The following is a 17352-nucleotide window of genomic DNA, read 5'->3' on the forward strand; positions in this document are numbered from 1 at the left end:
TTGGTTATGGTTAGGCAAGGACCATGTTTTAGCCTAAGATACCTGGTTTTGGTGGGATAATCCCAGCTGCAATGTCTCGGTAAACAACAACCTCTTTTCGTGGCTCTGTTCCCACAGAATATGAGGCAATGTCTCAATAATAAAACACTTTCTGTGGCACTACAGAGCAGTGATGAGTTACTAAAAAACACCCACGTTTGGTGACTAAAAAGTAGGACCCGATAAGTATAAAACGTAAACACTGTCAACGATAATAAAAGTCCCAATTTCTTCAAACGAAATGATAAAAAAGTCCCAATGTCATCAAACAGGACATCAGCAAAATAAACAAGTTTCAGCCATAACATGTGATCAGGTTTTGGACCTTGTCCACTTTTGTTTTGGGATCGGTTGCAGACTGACTTGGCAGAGATGGCTGCCATCTAGTTTTTACATAGATTAGTGTATTGTGCTCTTACTACCACTAGATGGGACATAAAAGTGTCCATGAATGAGGACAACAGGTCTGAGTTAAGCAGAATGAAGTATGAGGTCAAGTAATCCCCAAGATGTGATGTCATCATGAGGACACAGGGTCTCAGGAGGATAGACTACGTCACTTTAGAAACCTTAATATGATACGTATGAAACGCACAAATGTAACATACTCATGGTTTGCAGAAAGGTATAACGCCAACATTTTCCTCTAGCGACTTGGCTGTTTCCTTCTAAGCACCTTCAACACCTTGAGTCCCTTCACTTCTAAATCTCTCTGACATTATAACAGTGCACACAGAAGCAGGCAGACCGCTCAGTTTAACGTTTGCTGTTGTAGTTTATTTACAAATATTAAAAACTACAATCACCTTCAGCCTAACGAAGAACAAAACAACTTCACCTTCACGTCGCTTTGCTAATCATGCTCAAGTCCAAAAAGGTTTATTTTACATATTTAAAATACATTTAAAATCATTATTATTAGACTACCAACAGTACAATGCTGACCGTTGCCATTAAACGCAACATATTGCACAGCCTGACTTCATTCATATTTTTTTCTCATCTTAAATAGTGCAAAAGGGATTTTTTTTTTTAAACAGGAATGTTCTAGAGCCTCAGTTGAAAAAAATTAACTTTGTACAGTGAACTGCCGACATAATAAACAAAATCAACATGAAGGAGGAAACAAAATCCAACTTTGTCCGTAAAATAAAATAATAATTAACAAGGCAGAAAAAACAACAACAACAACAACAACAACAACAAGAGGAATAAACACAAATGTGTGTATAGATTGCCACAGACAACAAAATAAATCTTCTCCTCTGCGGAGAACGGGGCTGAGTCCACCTGAATGCCCCAGGTGAGTTTTGTTTTTCTTTCCAAAACAGTAAAAACAAAAAAAACAAAAACAAAGAAAAAAAAAAAAAAAAAAGAAAAAGCAGGGTGTTAGGAACTGAAATAAGAGTCCGGTTTTAGCTCCACATGTCAACGGGTTTCTTGCTCTGGTTTCCAGAGTAAGCTACAAGTTACAAGATTTTCTATCCAGTCTATTTCTGGGGGATAAATCCTCAGCACTCAATTACATGGAAAATTATCAGTGTGTGTGTGTGAGTGTGTGTTTAAGTTCGGCTACAAGCCTGAAATCCTTTTTCATGTAGTTGCCACAGAGCCAAGTGACAATGGCTCAGAAATAACTGTCACTGCAGCAGCTTGACGGACAGTAAGAGTACCTTTTACCCCCGAGGAGCAACAAGAGAATGTCGGGAGTTAAAATACAAAAACAAAAAATCTCCTTTGAGTTCCAAGAGTTCGTTCTTAAAGGGAGGAGGAGGAAGGGAAGGATATGAGGGAGGGAGGAGTTAGGAGGCGAGGGCAGAGGCAGTGACTAGTTAAGGACCGGGGAGCTGATTGAAAAGAACAAAAAAAAAACAAAAAAAAAACGGGCAGACAGTTTGTCACCTCAAATCTCTCATCCAATCCGAGTGCGCGGTCTGAAGCCCAACCAGAAGTGCGTCTGTCTGCAGGTAAAGAAGTGCTGGGTGGGTGGGGGGCACTTACTTGATGTTGTTGGCGTCTGCCACCGTCGCCGAGAAGGAGGAAGTAGAAGAAGAGTCTTTTATGGACTTTGTTATCGGGCCCAAGATGTGTCCCGGCACCCAGCCCTCTGCGGCGGGCGACTGGCTGTTGGCTGGCCGGTAAACAAGGTACATGTTCTGCTGATTGGTGGCCAGGACTTGCACCGTCTCCCCCTGACTGACGCAGATCTCGTTCTCCTTGAGCGCCGAGTAGTCCTGAGAGACCAGCATGGTGGAGGAGACGCCGTTACAGCCACCGTCAGCATCCTGAGAAGGAGGAGAGGGAAGGATGGCGAAAAATAGAGAACAGAGGAGAAGACAAAAGGAGAAAAACACAAAGAGGGCGAGACCAAAGAAAAGATGGAAATGACAAACAAGGAGAGGATGAGGAGAATTGAGGACAAGGTTAAGGTGAGGCTATGTGAGCGGGATAACAGTTCTGCTGGCTGTGACGCCATTAAAGCCGATCCAAACCTGAGGAGGAACAGAGGAAGGTCAGGACCGAGGAGGAGGAGGAGGAGGAGGAAGAACAATATAAAATTAGAGCGTCAGGATTCAGTCCAGAATTTTTTGCCTCCACCCCAGTACAATGCTAAATGTAATTTGGACAGCTGAAAAACATCTTCAGCACCCAGTTTCTCGTGGGTCATGCGATGCTACTGTGGTGATGAGGTCATCATCATCATCATCATCACGATATTATAAAATCAATTTAAATATGCACTTCTTTGGCTCTGATGCAGCCACTCTGTCTGCAGTCACCATTCTGTAGCCTCACTCAATGTCCCACCTGCAGTGCCACAGACCTTCAGTCAGGACCACTTTAGTCAAAGAAAACTTTATTTCCATTTGCAGTATTATATTTGGTGGTATGGCTCTGTTCTGGGGCCCCTCTGCCTTTCCTCGGGCCTACACAGAAAGCCGAAGGTAGAGAGAGTACACCTCCCTGCCCTTCCATGCGCCTACATGGAAAGCCTAAGGCAAGGAGAGCAGCAGCAAAGATCCTCCAGGAACAGAACAGAGCAGCATCAATGACAAACAGAAATGACACTGATAAGTCAGACAAAACAGGTTGCAAAGTGGCTTGCAGAGGAAGCAGCAACAGTAGGCAGGCCAGAGCAGTTTAAATAGGGCGCCTTGAATGAGATTCACCAACTGGTTGCGTAGAAAGGAATCATGTGATCTATCAGCTGACTCCCTTCCATCAATCAGCTGCTCCATCAGTTGATTGGGCTGCTTGAGATCAGCTGATGTAGCTGGGATGTGAGCTGAATATGGCATTGTGTCTGCCTGAACTAACGCTATGCTCAATCTGTAGAAGTGAACGCCAAGCTGGATAATAACACTGCATAACTGCTTATTGTTCATGTTATCTGTGTTCTGTTTGGGTTTCAGATTGAGCCGTTTTGCTGCTGCCTTAGACTTTCCATGTAGGCACATGGAAGGGCAGAGGGGTGGGGGGCGCTCTCTGCCTCAGGCATTCCTTAAATGAGCACGGAAAGGCAGAGAGGTGTGCGCTCTCCATCACAGGCTTACTGTGAGGACCCAAGGAAAGGCAGAGCGGCCCCAGAACAGAGCCATTCCACCAAATGTACGACTGCAAATGGAAATAAAGTTTTCTTTCACTAAAGTGGTCCTGACTGAACTACAGAAAAAAAAAACAAAAAATACAAATAAATCATTACACATTGGGTACATTTTGAGATTTGCCGCTGAGATTTCTGCCTCTGCACCTATACAATGGAACTGAATGGAATTTAAAAATTATATTTCAAGTCCAGGACCTGGTTGATAACAATTTTCATCACCTCTGTATTTGGGGAGGTAAAAGGTTCAGCAGAACATAACTCAAAACCACAGCAAGTGGTATCAAAACAATCTACACATTTATCACACTATATAGCCTGAAGAATGTCATCTGCTGCTCTGTTTTACTTGAGTGTTACTCTCACTCGTGACTACAGTAGTTCCTCTTGCTTTTGGGAACATTTCTCCCCTGACGAGGGTCAAGGTTCTTGGCAGGCTGTAAATCACGAGGTGAGCAGACCTGTCCCGCCTCCTGCAGACAGCTAAAGGTTTTCAGTCAAACTAGGCCACAAAGAGAACAGCGTGGTATGTGTATGTATATATATAAAGCCACACTGTATGCTGCTACACCTGCAGTAGCCCAGATTTTAACCTTGGCTTTTAGGGAACAGACTCGCAAACAACATGAAGGGGAAAAAGTGTGCTTGATGCCCTAGTTCACCAGCTGTCTGCTGCAGTCTACGGTCTATGGTAAACAGCTACGTCTAGACAATACAAGAGGAGCTGTGTGTCTTGAAGTAGACCCTGAAAAACTTGCCGTTAAATTATGAAACATCATTCTGACTTGTGAAAAATCTCAAATATACACGCACGTCAAGGCCGTTTGAAGGAACTCACCCTGGAGTCGAAACACGTCGATCCGCCATTGGAGGTAGACACTTTCATCTGGGTCCTCCCTCTTTCCGTCTCCTTCTCGCCGAGCCCGACTGCAGAAGACGGACGGCTGTGTGACGACATGGCGGGCCGGTTCCCCGAGGACGAGCGGTTCCTGGTCAGTGAGGAGCTGCTGCCTGCTCCGCCCTTCTCCTTCTGGTACTCAATGGGAGACTGGAGAGCTTCAAACACACACAGATGCAACGTTTATATTCGTCTTGAGAGAACGTTTCAGCCCATTCGATACACACTTTATGTTAAATGAATGTGCCTTCCTTGCGGGCAGCTGTTGTTTTCTTTTCAGCACAATATACTTACAGAAACTCAAAATAGGTCCCAGTTAACACCGCCTTTCTTGTAACCTCAAAGCTACATCATGATCATGTGTGATTCAGCTTCATTTGGAGAAAATTTTTTTTTCTTACCAGACAGGAAGTTGCTCTGAGCATCCAGGACGTCCTGGATGTGTCGGACCCAGACCTGCTTGATGTCGACGTTGGCAGCCTGCAGGGTGAAACGCTCCGACGAGCCTCGGCACGACAAGACGAACTTACAGGGATCGTTATCCGCGCTGTCCTCCAGACCGAGGTAGGATACCTGCGGGGAAACATGGGCAAAGGCAAATACGTTTTAGTGATTATATTTTTACAGATGTCTTTGTGGAATCATAGATTTATTGGTTAACTGGGGAGCAAACTAAACAGTAGCAAAACTATATCAAAACGTTTGTTTACAAACTCTCACACAACTCATGCAGTATACCCTAAGTCTTATTTATCCAGTTGTATTCTCAGTACGTCTCAAACACATGTACTTTGTTACAAAACCTTACTAGTGGAGTCTGGTTTTGAAGGAAGCGCGGACAAGTTTCATATTCAGCTCAGTTTTAAATAGTAAGGATATAGCGGCACGACTAATTGTTGTAAGAATGGTCATTTTGGGGGTCAAGTATTCCTTTAAATTACTCTTTGAAATGTGCATCCCAAATCTTATCCCTCAGAAAAAGAGCCCTGTCCTCTGTTTACCTTGATGCTCTTCTTGAACTGGTATCCCGGCGTGGACGATCCTTTCCTGAGCAGCTCGCTGAAGATGACGATCTGCTCAAAGAGGAAAACTCGTCGTTCTTTGGAGCGCGACAGGACGCCGGCGTCCTGCTCTGTCACAAAGAAGGTTTCTTGCTGCAGCAGTTTGCCCTGACAGGTCAGTTTACCCTGCAGAGAAGATTCATTAACACAATAAACTCACCGGTCAGTTTTTCTTTGTTAATACCAGAGGGTTTACTGAAATGCAGAACAGGAAGTGAAGGTACCTCGTATCCCTGCAGCCGACCTAAATTCATCATGTCATTACACAGTTTAGGGACCTGAGACATCAAATCCACGGCTTTCTGAAGGAACCAGACAGAGACGGAGCATTAACAGACGTACACCAACATAAATATGTAACAGCTTTAACACAAAACACTGAAGTTCTAGATTGAGGCCAGGCTGCAAATGCTGTGTTGTGTAAACTGTGATAATTCAGCACTTTAAATTTGTGTTTTTACCTCAATCTGTTCACAGTCCATGCCTGCCTTTGAGCTGTACTTCAGGAAGTCCTGAGGAGAAACACGACCACAACTTAAACACCACTGTATCCCGAATGTTGCACACAGGTTTCCCTTCAATTATTTCAAGTTAATTTCTGTTTTGTTTTGTTTTTCACTTAACGGTCTCCTTCCAATTCTATGGAAAATGTGGAAAATGTTTCAGTTGCTGGTAAAACTTAAAGGAGTTATTTGTCTCTTAATATAATCTTGAGTGTGATATCGTAGGCAACTGGGCGTTTCTTGAAGATGTTTCACCTCTCATCCAAGAGGCTTCTTCAGTTCTCATCAGAGGCCTCTTGGATGAGAGGTGAAATGTCTTCAAGAAACTCAAGTAAGTCCAGCTGCCTACGATATAGCACTTAAGATCACCATCACCTGGATGACTGAGAATCTTCACCAACATCTTAATAATGTATATGAATAAGGGAATCAGTGTGTATGCTACCTTCAGTAGCAGCTGGTATTTGGTGATTCTCTGGATTGGTTTGATGAGAAAGTCACTGATGCTCAACCTGGACTGGATGTCCTGCTGGATCCCCTGTGAGACAAACACCAACAACATATTTTACATCCATCTGTCTTAATCATATTTCTCTTTAAATATTTGGTCAGTAAAATATCCAATACACCAGCTAATATAACATGGCAGGCATTTAAAATCTTTCATTAATGCAATAAAAGAGCTGCAGCTACAATAACGTAATGTAATTAGAGAGCTGGGAGTCTCAGAGGAGATTAGGTTGAGTTTCTGTTGTTTTCCAAAGACAAAAAAGAAGAGAAGAATTACTAACACATTAACACAAAGAGTCAAAACACCACTTACCTCAAAATACGTGTCATATTCTGCTACAATATACTCTGACTTCGGCTTATTCTGACAGTAAACCACGTACATGTGGAGTCTTCTCTCCTGTAAAACACAGGCACAGTGTTTTTAAGACAGCAGATCACCCAGGTTAAATACACTGTAAAAGCACAAAAGTCAGAATCATCATAATTACGACACAGTGTTCCACTCACATGTTTGATGAAGAGCTCAGGGAGGTGTTCGTGGTCGTCCAGACATTTCTCCAGCTCTCCTACAAAGAAACTGAGAGACAGAAGTGGGATGTTATGAGTTAGTAAAATACGCCTCTCTGGATCCAGGTCGAGCCTTTGGACACCAGCGCTGAACTTACTCTCTGTGCCAGTCGTAGATCTGGTGGATGTTCCCGAAGACGATTTTGTCTTTTCCTTTCATGTCATCAGGGATGCCCTTCTCCTCGATCTTCTTCATGAAGCCCTGCAGGGTCATAGAGGGTCAGCATGTTGAGGATGCTCTGCTCACTTCTCTTCAGTTAGTGAAGATAAATTAACACCAGAACGTTCAAGGGGTATTTTACATCTGGCTGAGACTGATGTGCAGAGATGTTACTGAACACCCAGAGTGTCTGTCAGCCTTTTGGTATCAAAGTTACATTTAGAGGTTCTGCACTTAACAACAGAGAAGAATTGACCATAATAAAATGACACTATAGACATTTCATATGGTAAAATGAGACATAGGATCGCAGAATACAGAAAAGCACAGATGGGTGTCTCACCTCCACCACGATGCCCAGGTCTTTGACGTAGTCCTTCTCTGTCTGAATCAGCTCGTTCAGGACAAACCTGGGCAGAACAAAGAGTGTGCTGTAACATCAGCTGAGGAAATGTTATCACTGTCAAGCAGGACTTAAGCTGCTGGTTTCAATATGACAGAATGCTTGTGACTGTAGAAGTATTAGTTGTTGAATTAGAATCAGCTGTAGCAGTGACAGCAGTGGCAGAAACTCACATCCGTCCTCTCATAGCTTTGGCTCTCTGCTCCAGTTCAGGGTTTCGTGGCTGGACGGGCGTGGTTTGCTCTGGTGGAGATAGAGAGGAGAAGCCCGGGTATGCTCCTGGTTCCAGAGTCTGAGGAGAGAAGAGAGGAGATCAATGTTTAAAGTCTTTTTTTTTCTCACAATTATTTGTTATAGATTCAGAAAAGCAGCTACACTACCACAGTGACACTATACATAAGTCTATTTCATTTATATAGACCAGAATCATAGGTTTGCCTCAGGGCGTTTTGCAGTATAAACAACAACACACTTTATCTTTAGGGCGTTCAGTAAGCAAAAACCCAAGTGTAAAACAAAACACCAACATCAGAGTAATACATTTTTCTCCAGACAGCAGGGGGCAGCACCAGCTCGGTCTTTAGTAGCCACCAGGAACAGCCTTGATGTTTCTCAAAGTCAAGGATCTTTCCAAGGTTCCCCCAAGACTGAGGGGGTTTCGGGGTACTGTGATAATTTAGGCACACTCTAATGTTGTACAATTTGAGTCATGTGACTTTAAGTTAGAATATATTTCTGGATCATATTTAAAAACAAATAAACAGGTAGGCTAAATGTAACTCATGTGGCACTAACACTATCACTGCTGTAAATTATTTATTCTAAAGTGTTTATGTTTTATCTTAATCACAGTATTTTTAAAAAAAAATCTCAATATTCGGCAGTGGACACATTGAATAGTGTAAATTATGAGGTTTCTGTCAGTTTTTCATGTTTATATGATAAAAACACCTGGAGATATGAATCTAAATAAGTGACGTATTTATCTATATCCTGCCAAGCTCCGCTGGCGCAGCTTTCATTAAGGAGGCCCCACCTTCAATTCCAGCAAATCAAAGAATTGTGGGTACTTTATTCTTGCTGAGGATACACCTACACACATGCATCCTTGAAAATTCTCTGAATGATGGACTCAGTCCCTGGTGGAATTTGAAGTATCCTTGACACTGGAACAGTCCTTAAGTAGGATTTGATGACGTAGCATCCTCGAAATTCAGCCATTTAAGGATCCTTCCTTGACACTGAGAAACACCCACTGTGCTTATTTTGAAAACTCCCACTTTTTCAAATTACAGATCATTAAGGAATAACGTTCTACATCAGCACCGAATCTCATCGACTGATTTTTGTCCAGAGAGTGACTGATTGGTTCACCGGGCTTTTTCAGACAAATCTGCTGAGATGGTGACAGATCTAATGACATCATTTCTTACAGTAGATCACAAACTTTTACTCAGGTGGTTCAGACACTGTGTTGGTGCATGAGATGCAATAGAAACTACTTCAGCTCTTATGAAAAATAATGTTTCTTTCTCCTACTGGTGGAGTCCAGCAGGGCTTTGTGCTGGGCCCGACATATATTATTACACATCCTAAACATATATTACTCTTTATGTGCTAATATAAACAGGTGCATGTATACCTTTGTATTGCTCTTTTGCTAAAACCCTGCATGTATGCATACATATGAACATAAAACACAATCAGGGCACTACGACTCCATGAACTGACTGTAAAAGGTAAATGTAGACACAAATACAACACAAAACACAAGTACAGAACACTGTACATGCAGGACTGTTGGCACTACACACATTCACTACTGTAATAATTTGGTGACATGAGCACAAACGATCCATACATGATGCGTCAGCTTCATGGAGACAAGTTTTGGCCATGATGCCGCACTTTGAAGAGGACTGATATGCACATCATGTTTTTGTTTGGTTTGTGCCCACGTTAAAAAACATCTATTGGTTATACGCACTTGTGTACGAAGCGAACATACACAGTCACACACTCACCATCTTGGTTTTAACCAGTTTTTCTATGGCGCTAACCAGCTCTGCGGCGCTGGGCACCTCAGAGGACGACTGCAGAGACGTTAGCAAGGATGAAGACTGAGAGAGGAAGAGGAGGGGAGGACCAGAAGCAACAGCATGTTAGAGAGGTCGGAAGTGAGGGGGACAAGGCAGGAAGTGGAAGAAAGACAAAATGAAAAAGAAAGAGAGAATGTGAGAAAGACAAAATGAAAAAACAAGAGAAAGAAAGGACAAAAAGAAAGATAGAATAAACAAAAGATCAAAACGCATTGAGAAAGAAACAACAAAAAGAACAAAAGAGAACAAACGACAGACAGAAAGAAAAAACAAAAGAAACAACAAAAGAATGAAAGACAGAACAAAAGAAAGAATGAAAGAAAGAACAAACAATGGAAAGAACAAATGAAAGAAAGAACAATCAAGAGAAAGAAAAATCAAAATAAAGAACAAACAAAAGAAAGGACCACCAAAGAAAGAACAAAAGAAAGGACAAAGGAAATAAAGAACCATCAAAGGCAAGAACAAAAGAAGAAACAGATGAAAGAAAGAACCACCATAAGAAAGAACAAAAGAATGGAAGAATGGACAAATGAAAATACAAAAGAAGAAGAACAAAACAAAGAAAGAAAAAGACAAAGAAGAGTTGTAGCATGACGATACAAGGAACAACCGGCAGTGAAAGAGAGAAGCTGTTAGTGAGCAGAGCACTGCAGCACATTAGAGCTCAGCTACACACTGAAGGAGCTACAACAAATTAAATGTTAAATGTCAAATCAAACAAAAAGAATTAAACAAAATGGTGAAACTGAGGTTTAACAGTAGGAAGCGTATAAAAGCAAAAGCTGCTGGAGGTTTGACAGATGTTAGTGGACAGATAAATACATTTTTCAAACAGTTATCAGTCACATGTTCATCTATCTGGCGCTGAAGATCAGTTTCACTTTCTAAATGAGCAACGCCAGGAGAAAGGTGGCGGTGAAGCCTTTGTCCTCTCACCTTGTCGTCCTGAGCTGAGGGGTCCTTGATGATCTCCATGGGCGGAGGCAGAGGGGTGTGGGCCTCCTCGTCCTGCTCCTCCTCACCGCCACTCTGCATCCCAGAGGGCGGCTTAGACAGGAGGTTACCATCCTTACTGATGAATCTCTGTGGGACACACAGACAGAATTCAGACATCAATAGAAAGCATTAGATATCAGCCTGTCAGAGTTTTGGTTAGGCTGCAGGATAAATGATTGATGCAGGCCTTTCACCAAATGACTTTTCAGGTGATTTTACTATCGTGCCAAAATAAAACATCTGAGTTTTACATAAGTTGGTTCAAGCTCCTGTAATCTTGATTATTTGGTATAAGATGGTGATAAAACTCTTTATCTCATCTACACGTTGCGATAAAATCAAACATGGTTTGTTATCTTTAGTTTCAAGTCATGACTTATGCAACTACTGAAGTTCAATGACGTGGAAACTCAGCAACCAATAGCAGTGCTCCCTCCAACACCAAATAGGAAGCAGCAAACCAGGTCGACAGTAAACATGGAGGGACTCTCAGGAGGAGCAAGAACATGAATAAGCCTCGGTTGTCTTTTACTGTGGAAAAAGAGGAGAAACTGGTGGAGTCGTGGAGCGAAGAAAAGTCAGTGTTGAACTCTGCGTGTATCCGATCTTAATTTTTGAAACCTCTCATTCTCACAGTGTCCTCCCACTAGAAGAGCGCAGCTAACCAACGGAGGCTGGTAGCAAGTTGAGGCGACAAAATCAAAAATGTTAAGTTTGTACGCAGATACAAAGCATTTCAGAAAAAAAATAAAGTAAAAATAAAATTAAAAAATTATAATTAATTTATAGTATAATAAATATTACAAATAAAAATATAAATTCTAAAATAATGAATATAGATAATAAATAAATGTAAATAAAATAATATAAATGAATAAATAATAAAAAAAATAAGTATGAGTAAAAATAAAAAGTAATCACATTTTACATGTTACATGCATTCATATATTTACATATCTAATATACAGGTGTCACATCCAGCTCTATATTGTACTTATTTTACTGCTGCAGTCCATTTTTGATTACTATATAATATAATACATGTAGTACACTGCTTTTTTTTTTTTTTGCTGTTTTTTTTTTTTTTTTTTTTTTTACAAATTAGTACATATTAGTCGTTAGTCCCTCAGATTTAATCCACATATTTAGCTGCCAGATGAGCTGTTGTCACTTCACCCAGGAGCACTGCCAGTTTCTGTTGCAGGGTTAATATCAGGAAGTTTGGTGTTTTCGTGGTTATTCCTCCAAAAATGAGCATCTCTGATTGAGGAGAACTTTTCACAGTGGAGAAGGGAGTGCTTTTCTGTTTCTACCTCACCTGTTGAGCAGTGACTACAAAGACGCTCCTGTCTGGGCGGCCATGTCTGTCTTTGTCTCCCTGTCGTTACAGCTAGTTTTATCTTTATGGATGATACTGATGGCAAATCGACATATGACGCCTTTTCTCTTGTGTTTCTAGAGTTATGTGTTTTTTGCGGATGTGGAAACGTAAAATTTTCCATCAGGAGCAGGCTGGGAAATCATCTCAAAAGGAAACTAGTTGTAGTGTTGCAAATAGTAAAACTGTAAGATCCCCAGTTGCAAAATCTTATAGTGTGTGACTCAAAACTCACACTGTCTTCAGATGTGAGACGGTTAAGTCTTTTGAAAGTCTTTTAATAGTCTTCTGGTGTATGGCAGGCATTAGTCGGACATAATGGCACTTTATACAGCTGACAGGACAAACTGCTCTGCTTTTATGACTAACATGGCGGAATGAAAGGTTGAATAGTTGCTCTGTAAATGAAAAATCAAAATGTGTCGGTCGCTCTTGAAAAACTGGGAAACACAGGATAAACAGGAAGGCAATCCCAGCACTCAAAGACATGAGATAAAAATATATATTTATGAGGACGGAGGCATTACAAGATTTCCTTTAAACAATTCTGAAGTTAGTAATAGAGCATAAAGATGCTGAGTCATGCTGCCTTCTGTGTAGTTTGGTGAAGTGGTGATGAATAACAGATAAATAGCTCTTTGTGGTCGTGGTCATGTTTGATGAGGTTGTTGAAAACTTTCGGAGCTTATGTGTAAACTTGAACCGGCTGAGACACTCTGAGACACAGAGCTGGATTAGACTGAGTTAAATCAATACAGGCTTAAGTGACAAGACTTCACTGAATGAAACTGAAATTGCATTTTTCGTCTTTCAAATCTACTCTCCAATATTTGATTTAATTTGTTTCTAACAAGTGGGAAAAAAATGTAATGTCTGTCGCATGCTCCCCTCTACTTCTGTAGAAAGAAACAGTCCCTAATTCTGAGGATTTCAGATGACAAAAAGCTTCCTGATGTTCCAGTGAAGTCAAAGAGGATGTTGAAGTCAACAGTAATGTATGCTGCAGGGTTCTGATATGACGACGGAAACATGAGTATGAAAATATGAAAATTATTCAAAGAAGTCAGATTCCTGAGGTTTTTTATTGTCAGTAATCGGAGAGTAATTCAGGAATTTGATCTCAAGTTTGTGTGTGTGGGTGTATCAGTGTGTCAGAGTGAAAGAAAGCCGACACATGGAAAGAGGAACTTCAGGGGTTTAGTGTGTATTACGTAAAAGTGGATAGTGTCAAGAAATATCTCTACACCTCAATGAAACGTTCACGCAGGGCCGGCATGAGCAGATAGATTACATTCAAACTACAGATGCATTGTAGACAGGCAGCAACTATCAAGCAGGGTTTGTATTAAATATCTTTAAGCTTAATTAACAGGATTAATGTTGTTCTGATAACATATATTTGGTGTATTCACATATCTAGTCTTGCAGATGGAAAATCAGCATGTGAGGTGTTTCATATTGAATAATAACTGACCATATGGGTCTTGCTATGCTGACAAACGTTGCTGATGTAAACAAACCTATAACAGCATTGGAAATACAGTGCCACAGATTTAGTTGTGGGAGGGTGTCAGACACTTAAAAGAATAAAAGACCTGTCTACCTATCAAAGTGCTGCAAAACAAAAAGGAGGAAAAATAAAAGTGAAAAATCAGTGATATTGAATTTAAAGAAGGCTAGCTTTTTGGGAATTTATGTTTTCCTGTCAGAGATGATCAGACAGCTTGTTGGTGGATGTTATATTTTTACGTTTCCAGTCATTCTGCTGACTCTGGGTAAGACGGCATAGTGTAAAAATATCCTCCTGTAACTAAGAATAGCTTTAACTCATCTTGATAAAAGTTCAGCAAGTTGAAACACTGGAATTTTGTCCTTGAAAAGCAGACTGACGTGAAGCTATAAACGTCAGCAGGTTTGTGAAATACCATTTATCAAAAAACCAAACCACAAAAGTTGAAATGTGCTTACTTCATCAATGATGTCATCCTGCAGGGCATGGTCGGGCTGTCCAAGGTCAATGCTCTTTCTGCTTTCCTCTCTTCCTGCTCCTGGTCCTGTCAATCAATCAGTCGGTCAGTTCATTACTCAAACACTGACAGATGTACAAATATTTTTATGTTAAATTCTGGCATTGTTGGATTTGAGGATTCAGGAGGAGTTCTGTCTTACCAGTTTTCTTCTGTTTGTTGTTGGGGAGCTTCTTCACAGAGCTGCCGTGGCTGAGGCGGCGGACCGGACTGGTCAGCCACTTCCTCAGAGTGTTTCCAGAGCGTTTGGGACCAGGCGAGCTGGACTGCAGCGAGCTGAGCGATGGCTGCGGCTGAAGGTTTGCAACGGACTCTGTCTTTCCATCGGAGCCGCTAACAGGATAGTTTTCTGAAAGAAATCATTTAAAATGTTTACCGTTTGGAAAGATCCAATCAGCCTTTGGTAGCGGTTACTTAGTCTGCTTCCACAGTGTCCCAAATTTTATATAAACTGAGGTTTGTCTCAATGGTGATCTAAATATCAAACCATACTCAATAAAGGGAAAACATCATCAATTAAAAACACAACAGATAGTTCTGTAGAGATCAAATCATTCCTGGCTCAGGATTAAAATACAAGACCCAAAGTTCTTCATGGTGTTCTGCAGGTAAATAAGGGAACTTTACTAGTCCAGCACATTTACTCTTTATGTCGTTCTGCTTCATTTGTTGCCTTGTTGTCATTTAAACAGAGATTTGTTTTCTCTGTGTACAAGGTGACATTTACGGTCATGTTAAATCAGCTGACAGGATCATTAAGTTCACACACTCCTACATCATCCGCCATTAATCAACATCACTGTAATCCATCAGGTGTTCTACCCTGTCGGTTACATCAATAAATCAGAAACGCAGAAGAGGTTGAGTGTATATGTGTATGTGTGTGTGTGAAATGAGGCCTTGACAAAACAAGCTCACCCTCCATGTGTATAATAACAGCTGGCAGTCGTATCTTCACTTCCAGCTATGTAGGTTTTTGTTTTGATCATTTTAAATATCCAGAGCAATAAAATCTTTAACTGTGAGGAGTGACAGATTCTTTAATCAAAATTACAACTAGTCAGAACTTCACTGATGATCTTGAATATAAATTTCCACAAGTCCTTCTGCAAATTAAAATATCTGGAAGTTGCTTTAAGAATAATCAAAACCCAGCGGCAACCTCCGCGGCTAACAATGAAGCCAAAACTGCAGTTCTGTAAATGGCCACTTGAGGCTGACTCCAAAAGCAAGTCAATCCCCATAGACCTCCATGTTAAAATGCATGACAATACAGCAGAAATAAACATGTTTACAGCCTGGTACAAAAAACAGTTTCGGTCTCTGTAGCTAACTTCAACATTCTTGACAACTGTACAGAGATGAATTTTTATATAACTCACTTGTTTAAATGTTACTGAGGGTTAAAGTTGTGCATAATTAAGGATGTGGATGCTTTGAGTGACAGGTGGGTAACAACCACGGCCTAACCCCAGATTCACAGAGTATAGGCACAGCCATAGCTGTCATCATTTCAGTGTGTTTTCAGGTCATTACGGTTAACTGTAACATTTTGGTTGCCTTAAAAAATCTTGTTTAGCATTTGGTTGTACTGACCCTATAAGGTATCGGATACTATTTTTTTCCGCTAACTACATTTAAGCCTGTTTTTGGCTAGTGAAAATTAGCATTAGCATTATCACTGTTAACCATAGACTGTTAATGCACCATGCTAATCTGGATAGCAGCTAGTGCCAGGGTTATCTCCACCCTCACATCTAAATACAGTCACTGCTGACTTCAAATATCCAAAAAAGTCTTGTTTAACATTTGGTTGTACTAAATGACCCTGTAAGGAGTCGAATGTTCTGTTTTTCCTCTAAGTATATTTTATTTTAATGTTTTTAAAGCCTGTTTTTAGCTAGTGAAACTAACATTAGCATTATCACAGTTAACCATAGACAGTTAATGCACCTTGCAAACCAAGCTAGCAGCTAGCAACAGGGTTATTTCCACCACCACGTCCAAATAAATATGGTCACTTTTGACTCCCCAGAAGTCTTGTTTAGCATTTGGTTGTACTAAATGACCCTCTAAAGAGTCAGATGTTAAGTCTTCCTGCAAAGTACATTTTGTTAATGTTAATGTTTTAAGCCTGTTTCTGGCTAGTGAACATTAGCATTATTACTGTTAACCATAGGCTGTTAATGCACCTTGCTAACCAAGTTAGCAGCTAGGGTTAGGGTTATCTCTACCCTTGCATCCAAAAAGGGTTGCTCCTGACTTCAAAAATCCAAGATGGCAACAATCAAAATGCCAAAGGCATTCAAAACAAGAGTCCACAAACCAATGGGTGATTTCACGGTGGCTACTTCCATTATTTTATACAGCCTACGGTCATAACTGAATTTTCAAAATCTTACATTTCCTTACAAATTAGAGGTAAAAGTAACTAATAGAGATCACAGCATTTAAACTAGCCTACATGTAAATAGAGATATCTGAAAATCATGTTTTCACTACTAGCTGTGATGTTATGTTGTTTTTTCCCCTTTTCAGGCACATGTGCGTTTGTTAATTATGTTCAGGCACCACAGAGTCATGTTTTGGTTCTTGGGAAGTGACAAAAACACAGAGATCCAGATGAGTCCTTCTATTAATAAAAAACAAAGTCTGTTTAGCAGCTGCTCTCGTGTCACACACGCTTCGCCTGGCAGCGCTGTCGTTTCAGACACATGAACCCATGTTGGACATCAGTTCCTTCTTTGTCTGCTTCAGTTTGTTAGCAGCTGTGTTCATCTTTAAATAGTTAAATGTAAGTAACATGAAAACACACGACTGGATAAGCAAAGGGAGAAGCATTAGATTGTGTTTTGAAGATAACCAAGAAGCAGGAAATAAAAGTTATCATGTAGATATGTTTCACTGAGGTTATATCCAGGATGTGTGAAGCAGCAGTCATGTGTCAGGAGTGTGGTGGATCAGCTGCACTCACACACAGCTGGGAGCTATGGGCTGCGGCTGATGGGGTTTGTGTGTGTGTGTGTGTGTGTGTGTGTGTGTGTGTGTGTGTGTGTGTGTGTGTGTGAGAGAAACAGGAAATGAAAGGTCGGCAATATCTT

At 40.8% G+C, this 17352-nt stretch overlaps 1 protein-coding gene across 2 annotated transcripts in view; it reads right to left on the bottom strand.

The window, feature by feature from the left end:
• Positions 1 to 17352, bottom strand: part of kalrna (kalirin RhoGEF kinase a) — a 213456-nt gene that overhangs the window by 14008 nt on the left and 182096 nt on the right. Inside the window, exons 41-56 of one of the 2 annotated variants that reach the window (XM_049595068.1) lie at positions 14394 to 14600; positions 14193 to 14278; positions 10787 to 10933; positions 9773 to 9868; positions 7922 to 8040; positions 7689 to 7755; positions 7284 to 7387; positions 7126 to 7195; positions 6929 to 7015; positions 6551 to 6643; positions 6064 to 6114; positions 5827 to 5904; positions 5543 to 5728; positions 4943 to 5114; positions 4482 to 4699; positions 2041 to 2324 (exon numbers count right to left, since the gene is read on the bottom strand). In XM_049595068.1, the coding sequence (XP_049451025.1) occupies positions 2041 to 2324; positions 4482 to 4699; positions 4943 to 5114; positions 5543 to 5728; positions 5827 to 5904; positions 6064 to 6114; positions 6551 to 6643; positions 6929 to 7015; positions 7126 to 7195; positions 7284 to 7387; positions 7689 to 7755; positions 7922 to 8040; positions 9773 to 9868; positions 10787 to 10933; positions 14193 to 14278; positions 14394 to 14600 (2065 nt within the window). The remainder of the gene's footprint in view (positions 1 to 2040; positions 2325 to 4481; positions 4700 to 4942; positions 5115 to 5542; positions 5729 to 5826; positions 5905 to 6063; positions 6115 to 6550; positions 6644 to 6928; positions 7016 to 7125; positions 7196 to 7283; positions 7388 to 7688; positions 7756 to 7921; positions 8041 to 9772; positions 9869 to 10786; positions 10934 to 14192; positions 14279 to 14393; positions 14601 to 17352) is intronic. The other variant, XM_049595069.1, reaches the window with a different exon arrangement.

Source organism: Epinephelus fuscoguttatus, linkage group LG13 (assembly GCF_011397635.1).
Source record: "Epinephelus fuscoguttatus linkage group LG13, E.fuscoguttatus.final_Chr_v1".
Taxonomy (NCBI): domain Eukaryota; kingdom Metazoa; phylum Chordata; class Actinopteri; order Perciformes; family Serranidae; genus Epinephelus; species Epinephelus fuscoguttatus.